The sequence below is a fragment of the Lipophrys pholis genome (assembly GCF_963383615.2).
Source record: "Lipophrys pholis genome assembly, chromosome: 4".
NCBI classification, from domain to species: Eukaryota; Metazoa; Chordata; class Actinopteri; order Blenniiformes; family Blenniidae; genus Lipophrys; species Lipophrys pholis.
In genome coordinates, this window is record NC_137637.1 from 15,616,023 (window position 1) to 15,633,974 (window position 17,952).

Here is a 17,952-nt window from a genome sequence, read left to right on the forward strand (position 1 = left end):
ATATATTCAATACATAGACTATAAGAAGTTCTGTAGTAGTGTATTATGGCAATGATAATGGGGCGGCCTTCAGTGACTTAACTATTGACGAAAACTGATGGTCATTCTGAAACAAAGGTGAGCATTAAAACACATTACTCTCTCAGATTTAAAATGGAATCTTACACTCCAAATCAATTTAGTAGTTTTATCTGGTTGGGAGGTTTGAAGTAATTGGAGTGCTCAGGCTCTCGAGTAAACACTAACGTGACGGATTTATCTTGACTTGTTGCTACTCTTCGTTCCCGTGACCGTTTCCGGCTGCGCTACAGATGCATGGTGGCTACCAGTTGTGTTAGCCGTACCTCGCAAAGTATTAAGGAGCGCGACATGTTGAGGCTACAGTGCCAAGCATCCGGGCAATAATACCTCAGAGGTGCGTGTTTTGCCGACTCAATTAACCACTAGCATTTGCAGCCGGAGAGCGATACACGGCTCATGAATGAGTTTAGCTCACCAACAGGGAAACAACCATGAAGGATGCTAGTGCTAACGGACGCTAGCGTCACTCCCGCCTTCAGTCAGTGTTTCCACTGCCGAGAAGTCGTTGATGGTGTTTGTGTGGCACTGGAGGCTCTGTGTGTGTGTGTGTGTGTGCACGTCCGTCGCAAACAACTTGTCACCATTTGAGAGCCTCCACTAGGAACACTGTTTTTCAGCTTTTGAGGTCGGCGTGTGTCGTTAGCATTGTGTTTGCTTGTTAGCCTCTCTGCTAGCATGTTGGCGAGTGAACGGCTGCTTTATATTTATGGAAACTTTACAATAACAACCATGGAGCGGCCTCAGTTGCACACATTTCACCGGACACAGCGCGCCTGATCGCTCCTGACAAACCATATTCTGTGTGTTTTAGGCTGTGCCATAGAGGGATGAATAACACCCATCCAAACCTCGCAGGCCGAGGTCCAAGTGTCTAGACCTCATCTGGTTCTTTAAATGGGATGCGAGATTGACTGCAGAGGAAATCTTAATCGACACCAGGAAAACACTCTGTAGTCTGAACTAGTGTATCAATGAACGAACAACCAGTCGAGAGCAAGCTTCCTGGCACAGAGCCTGTGGCAGAAGATGTGGAACAAAGCACCGAGAAGAAGAGCAGAGAAACGGATATCACCGAGACAAGGGCTGCCTTAGACAGCCACAACACAAAGGAGGACCCCGGCAGCTCAGGTCTGGTAGAGGGGACCCCAGCAGAGGGAACCCGTGTCGATGCTGTGGACAATGAGGCTCTTGGCGAGCCTCCCATTGACTGGTTGGAGCCACTTGAGGATGATGAGGAGGACTTCAGTTGTAGAAATGATCCAGAGGTGGAAAGTCTTGCTGGAGAAAGCGAGAGAAGTGAGAGTGTGGCGGGCAGTGAGAAGACCTTCAGAAGGCTCTCCAAGTAGGTTCAATAATGTTTTCATTTCTTTCTGTGCAGATTTAAGCTCACCATTGTGTCACATAGTGCATTTTGTCAAACTTTGTTGTTTGCTCTACATCACTGAAGGCTATGTTTGTTATCCTGTGACGAGCAACATTACCTGTTGTGATGGTTATCACATAAATAAAGATTTGATAACTTTAAATTGATCAGATCAGGGTCTATCCCTCCAGGTTTTCTGTGCAGGTCCGTGTTAATTGAATGAAAAATAACACATATAGCTCTTTAACTTAACAATGTCAATGAAAGAAAGACTTCTAACATGTATGATTACTATGTGCTTGCTTTAAATTCAGTGTCCGTACTCCTCGTCGGAGACGGACGCATCCTGACGAAGGATGGGTCGAGTGGCCTGTGCTCGGAATGGGCTGGAAGCGCAAAGAGGTTGTTCGACAGTCTGGCTCAAGCATGGGTCAGAAGGATGTGTATTACATCAGGTAAAGACGGTCAACACTCAGCGATGTGTTTATTTTGCATATGTCAGAATCTGTTTATCATGTAAATATCGCAGGAGTGAGTGCACTCTTGTCCTTTTACTTCCGACTGCCTCCAAACAGGGCTGCTGCACCCTTCTCACATCTCTGCATGGGACTTGTAACAGTGCTCCTCAAGTATAAATAACTAAATATTGAGTTTATACTGTTTCCCAGTATAAATGAATCTGTGTGCATGTAGTCTGTGGTCATGACTATTCATTGTCGTTAAATACAAAGTCTTTCACTCTTTTTATCTTATTAACGTGCTTAACCTGCTTTCATTTGAAGTTAAAAGGAGAAATTCTGTAACGGTGGGACGGTGTGTTTGCTGTGTTTTTGACCTTCGGCAACCAAACTATTTATTCTGAAATGAAATCATGTAGTGAACTAGTAATAGTGAAATGTTGGTTTGTTTTCCAGAAAGCAATTAAAAAAAAGATTAGCTTCAGGTCCTTGATTTGTCTGGATAGCAGTATGGATTTGTGTTCAGTGGATTCAACGCTTTCCTGTTGTTGCAGTCCTCTGGGTGATCGCGTGAGAAGCAGAGTAGAGCTGTTGTCCGTGCTGGACGGACAACTTGACTTGTCACATTTTGAGTACAAGACGGGCAAGTTCATCGATAGCGATGCGCCACCCTTCAAAGTTCGAAACAGAGCAAAGGTATTGCCCCCATAATCCTTGAAAGCATATAACCGTCAATATATTTTTTCCGCATGTTTTCTAATCAGCTCTCCACACTGTCTGGTGATTTCAGAAAAAAGTCAGGGAGCGATCATCCTCAGAGTCCAGCTACACGGAGAGAGATGAAGCAGACACTCCTGACTCGTACCACAGGCTTACCCCAAACCTCCCGCACAAAAATGCAAACTCCAGTCAGATGAGCTACTCACGGAACAGTGCTGCGGGGTTCCCAGGACAACGAACTCGGCACTCGGAAACAGACGGAATAAAACTTCCCTTTCCCTCGTCATCCAAGCCGCTTCCGCTCCCGTCCATCAATGGAGAGTTTGGATCTGGGGACAGCACACTGTGAGTCGTATCACTAAATTCCTCGTTGGAGAACACTTGGCTAAGTATGCTCTCCTGTTGTGAGTGGCTGCTAAATGCAGGTGGGCTGTTTCTCTGCAGGATCTGTGCCAAATGTGGAATCTCCTTCACGGGGACATGGTACGACAAACAGAGGAAGAAGCCCTGCTGTCCCACCTGCTGGGGTATGTCGTTTTGTGAGACTGCCGTCGTCAATCTGATGCAAAAACAACTTGATCTAAAATAAACAGAATACAATGTGATTACCGAGGTGTTTTGTAATGACAGCTCTATTTCTCTGTTTCAATTCTGTAGCGTCAAAGACAAAAGAGCATCCAATGATTCGTTTTAGAAAGGTAAAGTCCCATTAATTCTGAGAATGAAGGATTTAATTTCAGCTACTTCCTGCAAAGTGTGCTTACAAATGAATGGAATACTCACATTGACTGCATACTCTTGTGATATCAGGATCAACTGGTGAAACACAGAATTCTCATGAATATCACATAATCAAAGTGCGTCTCTGTCCTTGTTTGTGCCATCTCTAGTGGATTCCTTGTGGCCAGTGTGTGGGATGTCACAACACCATCAACTGTGGGCAATGTGCCAACTGCAAGCATGGCCTGCAGAGCCCAGAGACTCGGAGAAGAATATGCCGGAAACGTCGATGTATCTGTCCCATAAGAAGGGTTAGTTATTGTGCCCACTGATATTTTTTTTCTCTTAATGTTAAAAGTTTGTGGAACTATTCCATCAACAGCTCTGTTGTGTGTGTGTGTGTGTGTCCCATCAGAACAGTGGTTTTTTGCAACAGAAATCCTACGACGATACTCCTGAAAACTATGACGATGACGTTAGTTTACAGGTAATACAAGTCTATTTAGAATCTATTCTTCAATGCTGCAGCTTATTTCTGTGTTCTAATGCATCCATTTTATTTTACAGAGTGAACTTGCAGACTCACAGGTAATGTCATCCAAGTGGCCAGATGTGCCTCAGTCTTTTATGACTTAAAGCTTCACTGTCCTCATTGCAAATGTGTTCTTCGCTCAGCAGCCAAGCCTCAAAAACAGCGACACAGAGAACCTTTCGCTCAACGTCGACAACGATGACGACGACGACATGTCAACAGACGATGACGATGATGTGAGTTGAATCAACTGAACGCTAATTTGTGACGCTGCGTTGTGTCCCTAGGCTCCTTGTTAGAAACCGCTACAGCTTAATAACTCCACTTTATGAGTTCATTCGGTTAATGTTAATAGCTTAATGTGTCATCAAAAAGTTTTTTTGACTATGCATATAAAAAGCAAAAATAGATTGATTTACAATTTTTTTTTAAAAATCTACCATTCCTGTAAAGCACTTTTCGGTTTAGCGATACGCTGCTCCGAGCTCTGTTGACTCTCATGGGAAGCTTCATTCTGCACGCATGCCAAGCGCAATCTGCAGCCCTCCAAGTTAGGTTTAATTTTAGGGGACGTAAACAAAGTCGCACGTTCCAATCAGAAACTTCAAACAATAGCTGCAGGAGAGAGAAAAAATCACATGAAATGTCGTGGCTCTGTGTTTCTGTGTCAAAGTTCAAAGAAGTTGTATTTTTAAATGAAGGAAGTTATCTTATGTTTGAAAGGATCATTTCAGCAATGTTGGCGCAGCCAGAGGAAAGTTTCTTACACTCCCACCACGAAGCTGTCATCCCACTGTTCAGGCTCTGCGTTACAGTAGAACTTGATCTTGAGCTTGGCCCTGGGTCAGGAAATGGGAGTGCGTGGGGCGGGCGGGCGCGTTCAGGGTGTATCCTGCATTAATCCACAGCTGGGATTGGCTGCAGCCCCCCACGTGATCCACAGTTGGCTGAAGCGTTGATCATTCTATATGTCTGCTGCTGGACTTTGTGGTCCTTTGTATCTTAGAAACGTTCATGTCCTTCAGGTTGAAAAAACGTGTGTGACACTGGCCCTCGTAATGAAAAATTAACGTTTCTCCTGCAGTGCACATGTGATCGTGCTACAATCTGTTCATGCATATAGGGATTTTGCAGAATTCTGCTGCTGGAAATGGCAACGTAAGGTCATAGCCGGATTAAAAGATGAGTACGTTTTAGGAATGTGAACTGTCCGAGTGTCGGCCCGTACGGACTCTAATGCGCTATCCCGCGAACAGCAACAGGCAGCAGCAGCGGGAGCCTCAGTAATGCTACAATTACTACTAAAAGAAATTTTCCTTTATTCATTCATAGAAGGTCACATTCTCTGGCTTTTAATTCTTTTGTAGAAGGTTGAGTCTTTTGCTCAGTTTGATTCTTCATGTCTGTCAAGGTTGTTTCATTAACCAGCTTTCACTTGTGCTGCCTCGCTCTCTGCAGCAGCCTCACTCTTCATTTACACCTTAGCCAAGTGCTTTAAAAGAACTATGGAGAATTGTTTTTCTTTCTTTCTGCTCATTTGTTGTGCTTTCTATTCTCACTCTTGTTTCCAGTGGCATAAGAAGCGTAAGCGGCGTTCCTGCGGGGAATGCAAGGCCTGTCTGTGCAGGAGAGACTGCGGCACGTGCGACTTCTGCGTGGACAAACCCAAGTTCGGAGGCAGCAACAAGAAGAGGCAAAAGTGTCGCCTACGTCAGTGTCAGAGACAGGCAATGGTACGATACCCAAGGCACCATCCTTCTTTGTGCTAAAGGTCCAGTAGTTTCGGTCTCAAATGATCTTTCTGCATTTGGTAGAGACATTTGCTGCCCTTCCAGATGGGACAAGGCGACTTTGGTCCAGACAGCTCAGTCCTGCCCGGCAGACCGAGGCCTCACTACACCTACAGCCGAAAGGCCGGCCTAAAGAAAAGCAAGGGGCTGCTGCCAGGATTTGCACTAAGTGACAACGAGGACGACGACAGTAATTTGCAACCAGTAAGTGACCGCTGGCTGTGATCGTCTGTTTGTTTGTGTGTTTGTTTGTCTGTTTGTTTGTTTGTTTTGCAACTTTCAGTGGTTGTTTATAACTTTGGCAGGTGTGCCGCATCTTTCTACTCTTCCCACTTTTGTCTTTCTTCTGCAGGCGAACTGGAACGCTGATCCTGTGGAAGCAAGCAAACACTCCATTGACCTAAATGTGAGAAGCCATCGGCAGTTTTTAAATCAATCTTATCTTTATACACTAACAGCTCCAGTTCTAAATAAGAACTGTAATTTTTGTCTTTTAGCCCACGTATCACTCAAATCTGTGTCAGAACGGAGTGTCAGAACGGGTCCCTCACATCAGCAACCATAATTCACAAAAAGTAAGTTCACATTCTTTTTTTCTTGTTATCACAATGTGACACTGCTCTGATTGGCACCAGTCGGTTGGAGTTTTTAGTTTTGGAGCTGCTGGCGTTCACTTCCTGACAGCTCTGTGCAGATTGTTGCAGTTATCGGCTGATTGTGTACAAAAGATTGACGACCAAAAAGCTCATAAATCTCACCAAGCCTTATTGAAGGTGGGCCATCGTGCCTCTCTGGCACATTGTCTGTTTCCTCATATGTGTTTCGCATGCTGTTCTTTGGCCGGTGGCTCGGTGCTTCACGTCCAGGCCTGGATCCAACTTCTTTTTTTTTCTTTTTTCTTTTTGTTTAAGCAGATTTTGTCCTTTTTAAATCAGGCTTTGGTCATCCTGACTGCACTCCTCGATTTCTGCTCCTACAAAGGTTTTCCTCTTATTTATGCAACAGCACGGCATCAATTAACGGTCTGTATATTTAACTCTTATTCTATTGCTTTGCAATGTGGCGGCATCACAGACAACATGAGGACAAAGACAGAAGGGCACGAAATACAACGAAACCCACGACCCGGACAGACTGGAACCAAACATGTTGCAATTGCAGTATATGGTACATGTCTTAAGCAGTTGGCATCAGGCCACCCACACAAAGTTAATTTGATCTGCTTGTCATTGCAGCGTTGTGCTGCCAAGCTGTTTGCTCTCTCTACTTGTCACCCCTCTATTCTTGGCTATCCTTCATTTTGTACTTGTGGTCACTTGACGGTTACTTGATCTCATGAAAATATCTGACATTGCAGTTGTTGTTTTTTTGTTGTTGTTTTTTAAGTCTTCCTGATGTAAATATGTGTCTGAACAAAGATACTTTATATTTTCCACTGAAACCTTCCGACAGTCGTTCACCTACACACAGATTTTGGTTCATTCCTCCAGGCAACATAACTACGGGCATAAAACTCTTACGTCCGAGGAGAATTGCTATCGTGAGGAGAAACTCAGAGAAAATGTGTCTTAGCACCAGATAACGACGTTACACTGCAGATGTGGGGGCGTGTGTTGATAGGACAGCTCCAGAAGAAGAAACATCGCCGAACGTGGACAAAGAAAAAGAAGAAAATCCATCTTCGGGAGCCACTGGAAAAGCTTTCAGCTCTTTTTGTTACCGTTTGAAATGTAGTCTGTCGACATCTTTATGTTGGTGCCGCACCCATTTGGTAAAATTCAAAACAGAAAATCTGATTATTAGATCTACTCTATGTAAAAATGCAGCCCTTGAGTATTGTGGTTGACCACATGGACCATAGGCCAGACATGATAAGGTTTCTTTAAATCATACGGAGGAGGAAGCTGAGAGAAGAAAGAAATCCAAACGTGGTGTGAAACTGCAGTTTTGGTAAGACGAAGATTCTATTACAGTAACCCCAATGTACCACCTCCACTCAGTGATCAGAACATAACACACCGTTGCTGGTCTGATTGTGCACTTACAGAATGCCGGCTCATGATTTGTCTTTCAGTTCTTCTCATAATGAAGATGGAGCTCTGACTCTGAATCCCATCACAAACAGTCTGCACGAAACACGCTACGTTTCACTGGGATTTTTCTTTCTTTAATGTTGTGAGCTACAGCTGGAGTCGGCTCTTGTTTTGTAATGAAAGATACATTTTCCTAGGTTCCTCCGAGCAGCTCCCCTCTGCTCTGTACTGCTGGTACAGCAACAACTCCCAGTGGAGTACTCTGGTACTACAGAGATCCTTAAAGATGGTGTTTCTCTCTCAGATTCTGCAGTTAAAATGAAAACGTCTCATTTTCTTTTGTTGGCAGCGGGATTAGAAAACATTTCTCTCTGATTTGGATTGAATTGAATGAAATCCCTGGATACTGTCAGTTCCAACTGAATTGAAAAACATGTTGCTGTTCAGTCTAAAACCATCTTTCAGGTAAATAAAGGTAATGCTCTCCGGTTGGGATGACGGGTGCTTCTGCTCTGTCATGTGCTCCTGTGTTCTTCATCAATCCTTATTTTCCCTCTCTGTGCCCTCTTATGTCACATCTAATGTGAGTTATTAGCCCGAGGGGTCTGGCGTTAGAACGTACTCAACAGATGGTGACACCGTCCCAACATGTTCTCAAATTTTTAATATTCCTAAGTTATTAACTGATCTGGTCAGTCAATAGTTTTAACTTACAAGCTCCCAATCATCCAAACAGGACCAGCCAAGCACATGGGATACTGATCAATTGCGTACAGGCAGAAATGAGCCTAAACACGACGACGACGACGATGATGAAGAAGAAGAAGATGATGATGATGATGAAGACGAGTTGCCCATGGTATGTGTTCTGCAGGGGATTTTTTTTTCTTCTTTTCTCTTGTTGACATCACTGCAGATAAAGCTGTATGTATGCATCCTCATTGTCTTGTCTGCAGATTGAAAGCGTCTTCAGTTTCACGGATAGCCCGGCCGGGAGCGGTGCAGATGTAGAGAACCAGCTCATGAAACTGCTCCACTCGCTGCGCTCCTCCGTGCTGCCCATAATGTGGCACGCTATACTGGTGGAGGGCCCCCGGCTGCAGCTCATCCAGTGCTCCAAGCAGTCCAACATGACTGACACCATGGTGCTTATAGACCCGGGCTTCTGCTACCAGGTCACCGTGCAGAAGCAGCCGCTGCTGCCCACCCACCCGCTCTACGACGGCCACCCAGGACGCCTGACCTCGGTGACCGACGTGGTCAAACTGCTTTTAGGCCTGGAGAAGTACGTCATGTGCCAGGGGCTGCCGCCCAGGGACTCGCCGCACAAAGACCCCATCATTATTGAACGAGCATCCACGTGTGATTTCTTGGTTAATAAGGATGTGAGCATCTGTTCAAACTGCCGGCAGCTGCAAGAACTTTAACTGCAGCGCAGATGCACCGTTCAGTTACTGCACTGGAGACCACCAGGTTTTCCAATGCAACGTTGTGCCATTTCCTCCTTATTTTACTGTTGGTGACAATATAAATGACATTTCACAGACTTACCTCTGACTGTAATAGTACAATTTGATTTTTCAAAGAATCACCAAAGGCATTCCAGGAGCTGTGACGTTCTAACCCAGGCTTGTTACTTCTCAGATGTTTTACAGTGTTGTCGGAGGGCTTTTCAACATGACTGTTAAGAGTCCGGGCGAAGTGATGAATGGAGCTGAAAGTGTCCCTGTGTGCTTGGTGTGTTATGACTTGAGTCGCACTCTTACTTGAGGACTCCGCCTCGCCCCCTCTTTACCATTTTTTATTAATTTGAGTGGCTCTTTGGCCCAAAATCTTGTCTCTCAGCCTCCAAATAAAACTCTACTATCAGCAGTGAAAGCACTTGTCTCTTCACCAGCAGCATCACAATGTGGTCATGCTGTGTAATGTGTACTATACTGAATGCAGTGAACCAGCAGTCGGGACAGGAAAAAAAAACAAAAAAAACCTGGTCATGTTTGTGTCTTTCTCAGCCATTGTTTGTTTTTTTGTTTAGTAAATTATATGACATGGGTTGCACTTTTCATTCTAGTGTTTGTTTGACATGTAGCATTTTGGTATTTTTTAACTCGGTGGTTTTGACAATGTGAAACTTTATGCATTCTCGACGGTCTATGAATACATGATTTATTTTTTCTTATCTCGCTTTCTTCAAGTAATTGTGCAGATTTCAAAAAATATTTGGGGGGGGGGTCACGATCAAAATATATTTGTTATAATTAGGCCTTGAATTAAAACATATTTGAAAAGTCCATCAGCCCAGTCTTTGTTAAAGACAGGGGAATTATTAAAAAAATAAATAAAATACTTGCTGACGTGCATTTCATAACATCAAAAGTATTTAAAACAATGTTCCAGTAGATGCTTACAAAGTATTTTAAATTAGACTGGGCCTTTATTGGTAGTTGCTTGAAAAACAATCCCAAGGAAAGTAGTTGATTTGGTTTTAATTCAACACTGTTGAAACGAAGTAATTTACATCCTCAGCAGCAAATAGTACAGAGGAAAACATTTAAGCATCCTAAGCTCAAGTTTATGTTGGAGTTAATAATAAAAAAATGTGATACATGGTTCAAGAAGGTTGGGACTGTTGAGTAACAGGCTTGTTTCTATTCAACATGTGTTAAAGTTATTTAGTTCATGTTTTACACACATTAGCTATGGTTTTTCCCTAAACCAAAACAAAAGAAACCCCTTTTCTAATATTAACAGCAAAACACACTGCCACACGGGTCAGCCTATTTTTTTTTGTTTGCATTAATATTTCTCTTATTTTGTTGTATGTGGTCTATTTTCAAATTGAAATTTGCCATGACAGCATGTGTGAACGTGGGAATGTTGCAAATATTAAGAGAAATGTTTTAGAAGCGTTTTCTTTTTTTTTTAAATAATCTTTTCATTAATACTGGTCTATTATTCGAACGCTGTGGGATATGATTTTGTCTTTGCTATGGTGTGAGCTGCCATTTTGTACACTTTGTCATGAATTGATCACAGCCCTGAAAGTTTTATATACATGTGAGTTTTTGAAAATAATGTTCTCTTAAAATTTAAATGGAAAATAACGTCTAAATGAAGTGTGTCAATATATCATTTTATTCAAGGAAAACAAGCACATTTAAAGAGGTAACACTTGAGAACAGCAGACATAAAAATGTAAAATACAATGACGATTTTTTTTTTGTTTTTAACAGTTGAAATCATTTTGTGTACTGATTTATCTTTATCCAGTTTAGAGCCAATCCCAGACAACCGTTACAGGACAAACATGAAGAGACAGTTTAGAGTCATTGATTGACCACAAATACACATTTTGGACTATAGAAGTGCAGAAAAACAATCATACTGGAGGAGAACTTACACATCCCTCAGAGAATTCAAACTCAAACTGAGGACGATGTCACGATGAGGCAAAAATGCTTACTATCGCTTGACTATTTCACAATTGTGTGGCCTTAATTTTCACCTGGAACTTTAAATTATTTGAAACCCATTACACATCAGCCAGTCTTAACTTCAACTCCAAAACATTTTAGATGCACCATTGTCATCTTTTATTTAAGTATCGAAATGCACCACTGATACACCGGAAATGTGTACCATCGAGAATCCGTCTTCCAGAAAGCAGCTGTGGTAGAAGTGGCACTGAAACGCCACACACGCGCATTTTGCCCGTGCAACAACTGGATGTGTGTGCTTGTGCGTCGGCGCTGGAGAAGCGGCGTGAAACATCTGGGAGGGGCGTCTGCCTGCGCCGTGACAGCGTCGACTCGGTCTGGCCGTGGAGAATCTGGGGGTTTTCATCCGGTGCAGGGGAGAGGGGGGGAGGGAGTGGGGCTGCTTTCTTCTCTCTGTGTGTCGGAGCAGGTCTGCTGAGATGCGCAGCGCTCCGACGCAGCGCAGGTCGCGGAGCTGCGCGTGAATTACAATCGGGATACGGAGCCACCATGAACGCGGGGCTGTTTTCTTGCGTGGCTGCCCAATTACCGCACGTTTTGCTAATTGAAGCCTTCCTTTTCCACCGGAGGGGATCCCGTCCACTCGCCTGACACGGGAATGGTGTTTCTCGGCTTGGTTTTGCTACAGAGCACCGCGGAGACCTCCGAAGGCATCGGTCATGCTCTCTGGTAAGAAGACGGTGGGGGGGGGGGGTTCTGCTCCAAGATGTCCTTTCTATCCTATCTGGGCGTATAAATGAATACACACTGCCTTTTTAGATTCTCCGTTATTTACAAAAAAAATTAAATAAATCACTCACACGTGAGTCCGCGAGCTGTTGATAAGACGTAAAAGACGGCTTCATTATCGCGACAGTCGGTGACACACCTGCGATATATAGTATCTTTGGTGAGTGAGTGTTTTTTCACCAGCAGCCGTCTGCGCCCACGATGCAGATGCGGGGTGTCTGCAGTTCCCACACGCCGGGCTCGATGTGGGGGAACACATGTTTTATGTTTGCCACGCCGGGGCCAAATAACACGTCTTGCACATCCAACGCAGTGACAGCCGACGCGTCTCGTCCGTTTGTGCGTGCACAGGGATCGCAATGCCCGAGTGGCAAAAACCCGCTGCGAAGAGCACCATTGTCACGACTGCAAGCATATGCCGGAGCTTCATACGAGATCGGTGTCAAGCCTTCACGGGGAAACACAACTTCTCCCTGTTGCTGCGTTGTTGTGGAGCAAAATGGGAAGAACGTCCCGCCACTGCTGTCTGTCTGTCTGTCTGTCTGTCTGTCTGTCATGGGCCTTTTTGGTTTCACTGTTCTCATTTAGGGAATTCCATGTAGCAGCAGCAGCAGCAGCAGCAGCAGCATTAAAGCCCTGTTATTAAAAGATTCCTAAGCAGGAGTGTCTGTCAAGATGCGAAGATGCTTTTTGGAGAGATGTGTTGCATGTGCCTCCAGGGTGTTTCACTTCTTATCTGGGAACAGTGAAGGATTTTCTTCCCAGCAAGAAGTATGCATGCATAAAAGAACTGATAGGATCACCCTTCATTTGCAGTTCTATGGCTTTTGTTGGCATTGTTGTCTCACAGCAAGAAGATGCATGTTTCCATTCTGCGCCTGGGGCCTTCCAGTGTCGGGTTTGCATGTTCTTCCTGTGCTTCTGTGGATTTTCTGCCTCCGCTGACACTTTAACTTGCATGATTCTACAATGGTCTTGTGACGGGAATGTTCTTGTGTGTACAGTAGCTTATAAAAACATACACACTTCCATTTAATTAACCATATGACCATAACTACATAAACAAAAGTGCTTAAAATATTTATATCTGTGGGACCGACAGAGCTCCCAAACTGTTCTCTTCTGCTCTGTTTTGTATTTCAATGGAAACTCGTCCAGGGTGTACTCGGCCTTTGCTCTGTCTCAGTGGGGACCCTAACTTGGAAAAATGTGTGTATGAGGGGTCGACAGATGGATGACTGTATCATCAGTGGGGTTTTGTTCTCAGCGTTTCATTTCAGGGGAAAATAAATGATCATCCGAGCTCGGTTACGTCTCCATCAGGAGGATCCGGGACACATGCTGATGTTTGTTTTCAGAAGTGTGGTGTTCTGCTTTTTCTAGAAAAACAAAGACTTTTCAAACCGTGGAATTAGACCCTGACCTAGATTTGTGCAAACACAAAATGATCATTCTACCCTATCAAGATGACATGACTCCTTTTATGATGCCCCTAATGAACTGACAACCTCGCCATACAGTACAGTAATAGGTGACTTGCAGGGTTAGTGTCGAGTGTGAAACGTCACTCACTCGCCCCCTTGATTTCAATTTGGTCCTCTTGAGGAAAAACCCTTTCATGTGTACGTTAGGGTGGATTTACAATGGGAGTGTTGCTTTTAGCTCCGTCCAAACCGTCTTTAGCTCGGTGTGTGAGCGCAGAGAATCAAATCCCACACCGTATCAACTGGCAGCAGGAGCAGAGAGATTTCACCTACATTTTCGTCAAAAACACAAAAGAATATGATCAAGCTGTTACTGTGTAGTAAAAGATGTACCCGCATGGCTGTGGGTGCCCTTCATAAGCTTGAATGAAACAAAAGCCTTGTACTGTTTCCAACATCAACAAAGCGGATTACGGTCGCCGCAAAGCATGAAAACTACTTTGGAAATACGTACAGAAATCCCTCCAGGTGTCACGGAGCAAAGGGAAAATATAGGGATGTATAGGAATAATCTCCTCGGACATTAGTAGGCACATTCCTTTCTTTATTACTCCTTTCACCACCCCCACCCTACCCCCCCCTGCTGTCTTTAACTCGGCTTAGCAGAATCCAGGTGGATAGAAATCAGTTGGGCTTTGTTTCGTTTGTGGTGGCCGTGTTAAATGTGCAAAGGTGAGCGTGAAGGCCAGGGAGGTGAAATGGTGAGCAGCATGGTGAGCTAAGCTGCCCTGCTGTGAGCTGATAAGTGTGGTCTGGGTCTGGATATGGAGAGAAATAGAAAATATCATGTTAGTGTGGGTGTGTGTGTGTGTGGGGGGGCACTACTCTTTGGTTCAGGTGGAGACAGACCAAATCAGATCCACGCTGAGCTCTCATTTATAGACTTTTGAATAACGTCATTTTTTTCATTTCTTTCAGCATTTCTGCCCCACAGTCCTATCTCACTGGTGGGCTTAGTGGCATCCTCGGGAGTTTGAGATTGAGTTGTGCAGATCCAGACTGCACTATGGGTATTTCAGACATGAACACAGTGGAGTTCAGAGGTCAGACGTGTCAAGAAACAAAAGCTGAAGTGTCCTCGTGATGGTGCGTCCCTGGAGGTATGGCGAGAGCTGGCCTTGCAATGTAGATGCTGCACAGGTCTGCAGAGCTCCTACTTTCTCCGTGGGAACGGCTGGTTGACCCTCCCGCTCGTCCAGCAGGAGGTACCCGATTGTAAACGCGCTCTGGTTACCATGTGTCGGCTGACAACAGCGGCAGCTGCGTCAACACTAACAGTCAACATGAGGGCAGCCTGTCTCACCTGTCCATAATGGGCTGGAGGTGAGACTTCAGCTGCTCGTCTTGCTTCCCAGCTGCTCCTGTTGAAAGTCGCCGGCAAACACGCCGAGCAACAGATAAGAGGTTGTTGTTGGAGCTTCCGCCATAACATTTTAAGAGTAAGGCTGTTGTAAATCATGTATATATGCATTACATAAATGCTGTTGACACCAGAATCCTGTATCTGGGACTCTGGGGCCAGATAAAAGCTGACAGCAGAGAGAGTGAATCTCTTTAAGAGCCGGGGGCCATTGTGTTTGTCAAGGGAGGAGAGGCTGGATTAAAAAAAAAAAAAAAAAGGTTGCCTGTCGGAATGTAGTTTTGCTATGAATGTTGCAAGGTAATATGTATTACTTTTGAGGAGAATAGAGAGCAGCACAACTCCTTGTGTCGACGCGGGAGGGTAGGCCCTACCTTCCAGGCTTCTCTGTTTAGCCCTTTGGACTTGAATATTAAACTCCTCCCTGATTTGCATTCGTGTGATGCGAGCTGCACAGGGGCAGCTTATTCTCATCGCACAGCTCATGTTTTAATCAGCACGACTCCCTCAGTGGTATCTATACTACCATCCAGAGCCCCCGACACGCGCAAAGTCAACATGCGTTTGATGATGGCGTGGCGTTCAAGCCTCTTGTATTCGTATCTCGTCTGATCCTGCCTTTGATGCTCTGACTCCGTTTATCTGATTCTTCATCGTCCCACCATCCCTCCTGCAGGCTTCCTGTGAAATTTGAGACGGTCCTGCGCTGTCCTACCTTCACATCTGCAGACCAGATGTTTGAGGAGTTAGCGCTTAACTCAAACCAATGAGACCACTGATCCTCAGGTGTGTTATGTGTTAAGTGGGATTTTAGTTCAAGCGTGACCTGTTGCACCTGGTCTTTAGTTTTCCTTTAGCTGCTGTCGTAAAGTGATTACTACTGTGCTGTTCTTTTCTCAGAACTATTGCTTAAGGTAACCTTATTTGATTCCAAGTTGGAAAAATAAATATATGGGTGTCCAGGTGTCCATGCTAAATTGTTCTATGGACAAACACAAAGCTGAGGAGCGAAGCGTACAGTTTAAACTGCCACGAAGGCTCAGTTCAGATGAGCTAATGCCCTTACATGGTCAACTTCTTCTAGCACAGAAGCAGCTCACAAGATGGTGATGCTGGTGTGAAATTACAAACACCCGGGCGCTGCATTTCAGTAGCTTCAGAGCTGTTGAAGGAGAGACAGGCCAATCAGATAAAAAAGTCTTTTCGAGCAGTCGGGCCTCGGAGAGACATGCAGGAAAATGTTCAAATGCTGAAAGAAAAGGCTGCATTAACCCTTTATCATGCAAGTGACCATTTGAGGGAGCTTCCACATTTACTCCTGTAACGTACAAATGAATGACTAGCAGGGTATTAGGATAGGTTTATGTGCTTTAGGATTTCTTGATTTTGTGATAATTATGGAAATGGCTGGGAGTTGTGCTTCACACTTCTCAGAATAACATTAAACACCCACGTGTCCTGACCCTTTGACTCCATATTTGATGAAATGCATGGTGCTCTGCAAATGAGTCCAGGTTCCAGTATGTCCTCTCCAGTGGCAAAAAGTCAAAGTTGTTTTGTTTTTTTTGCTTTTGGCAAATATACATTATATTGTAGAACACCAGGACTCTTTTGAGATGTCCAAGGAATCGCCATCCTAATACAGAACTGTTTCACTGAGAGACATTTTTAAGATATGAGACATAAAATATGTGAGGCTTTGCTCAACTTTCTATCATACAAATGGCAAACAATAATTTTTTTACTTACATTAAAACTGTTTTTAAAACTAAAATATGAAAAGAAGCTACTCTGGCGGTGTCCAACACATTAAACAAAATTCTGAAATGAAAGTGAGCTATTGAATATCACGATAACATTTTGAAGTGACGTCTTCACTTTGGGTGTATTATGCAGATGATCGTTATCTCATCTTCTCAAAGTGATGCTGGTCACAGGTCTGTGCAGACAAAAGGATCAAGTTACTGTAGACAGGATGTCAGATGTGGTTTAAAAAAAAAAAAAATTTCTTTTAAATACCCGACAGATTTAATATAATAAGATGATTGTTATTTTTATTCTAATATTGGACAGGACTGAAACAGAGTTTGCTGGTTTGGATCTCTGAGGTAAAAGGATTGTTTTCAAAAGGGGATTACAGTTGCATGTTTTAGTGGGCACCAAATTTCCAAGCAAATGTTTTGGGTTGCCAGACAGAGCCGTTCTTAAGCAGCACGACAACCTTTTGGCTCCAGCATGCAGCTGCCCAGCGACGGCCCAGATGAATACCAAATGTCTGTCTTGTCTTGACCGCTTCTCTTCTGAGGGTTTGCCGCTCTGCTTCTTCATCGGCGAACAGACGCGAAATCAACTTCAGGGGTTGAAAACCTGCATCAGTACATTAGATTACCTTGACTTTTGATGGCCATGGACACAGTTGCTTTGTGTGAGGGAAGCCATGTGATGAGCTTTTGTCTGAGCGGCGCTCGTAACTCTGCCACTTGTTTGTGTGAAAGGCTCCAATTCGTCTGTCACCGGGAGGTCAAGCATGCTGGTGGGGGGGGGGGGGGTTACACGTACAGGAGCAAACAGCAGTTACTGGTCCAGCTCCAGGACAGGAGCCAATGCAAACTCAGAGGAAGTATTTCAAGTATGTCTTCACAGAAAGTGAGACTCCCTCTTTATGGTGTTTGAGTCAGAATAACAGAGCGCGACATGTGTCTTGGCCACACAAAAAAAGAATTTCAAAAAGCTGGTCGGTTGTGAGCGAAGCTTTGAGACAGCTGCTCAGACTAACCGATAGATAAATGTTTCCTTTTTGAAAGATGTGATGCTGGCAGGAGCTGTCTTTGGAAGGGTGTTTCTGATCCAGCCCTTGAGGCCTTTCATCTAGATTTGTGCGCTGAATGGAGTCATTTCATGATTTACACGACTGGCAAGAGGACAGCAAGATGCTGGTTTATGGCCGCGATTTGTGAGAAACGATGAGTGAAAGGCTTCTGGCAGAAAATGATCCCGCTATTTTTAGATGTCAAGTCTCTATTGGGTATGAGGGAAAAATGTTTTGTTTGTAATGAAGCGCCAATTTTTTTTGGGGGGGGGGGGTGAACATGACATATCACAACCTGGCTCCAGATAAATGGAAAAAGTATTTTGTCTATATTTATTTATTTTTAATTTACTTTATTTGTCTAGAGCAATGGTTT

The 17,952-nt window shown here is 44.1% G+C and overlaps 1 protein-coding gene across 6 annotated transcripts; it reads left to right on the forward strand.

The window, feature by feature from the left end:
• The first annotated feature begins 292 nt into the window (after positions 1–292).
• Positions 293–10,800, forward strand: mbd1b (methyl-CpG binding domain protein 1b). Of its 6 annotated transcripts, none has more exons than XM_080462136.1 (17): positions 293–415; positions 893–1,423; positions 1,759–1,899; positions 2,457–2,598; positions 2,693–2,967; positions 3,067–3,149; positions 3,280–3,320; positions 3,513–3,653; positions 3,758–3,829; positions 3,910–3,930; positions 4,018–4,110; positions 5,446–5,607; positions 5,689–5,868; positions 6,017–6,070; positions 6,162–6,239; positions 8,434–8,556; positions 8,654–10,800. In XM_080462136.1, the coding sequence occupies exons 2-17, from the start codon at positions 1,053–1,055 to the stop codon at positions 9,122–9,124; spliced, it is 2,448 nt and encodes an 815-aa protein (XP_080318262.1). In that variant the 5' UTR covers positions 293–415; positions 893–1,052; the 3' UTR covers positions 9,125–10,800. The 6 variants fall into 6 exon arrangements, with proteins under 6 accessions (XP_080318262.1, XP_080318265.1, XP_080318263.1 ...); XM_080462139.1 differs by having other exon boundaries at positions 5,710–5,868; XM_080462137.1 differs by having other exon boundaries at positions 4,021–4,110.
• Positions 10,801–17,952: the final 7,152 nt, after the last annotated feature.

Bases quoted from the DNA above. Each gene is read 5' to 3' on its own strand.
- mbd1b (XM_080462136.1), top strand. From the start codon at position 1,053: ATGAACGAACAACCAGTCGAGAGCAAGCTTCCTGGCACAGAGCCTGTG. The intron at 2,968-3,066 runs GTGAGTCGTATC...GTTTCTCTGCAG, and splicing joins GGATCTGGGGACAGCACACT to GATCTGTGCCAAATGTGGAA. The intron at 3,654-3,757 runs GTTAGTTATTGT...GTGTCCCATCAG, and splicing joins GTATCTGTCCCATAAGAAGG to AACAGTGGTTTTTTGCAACA.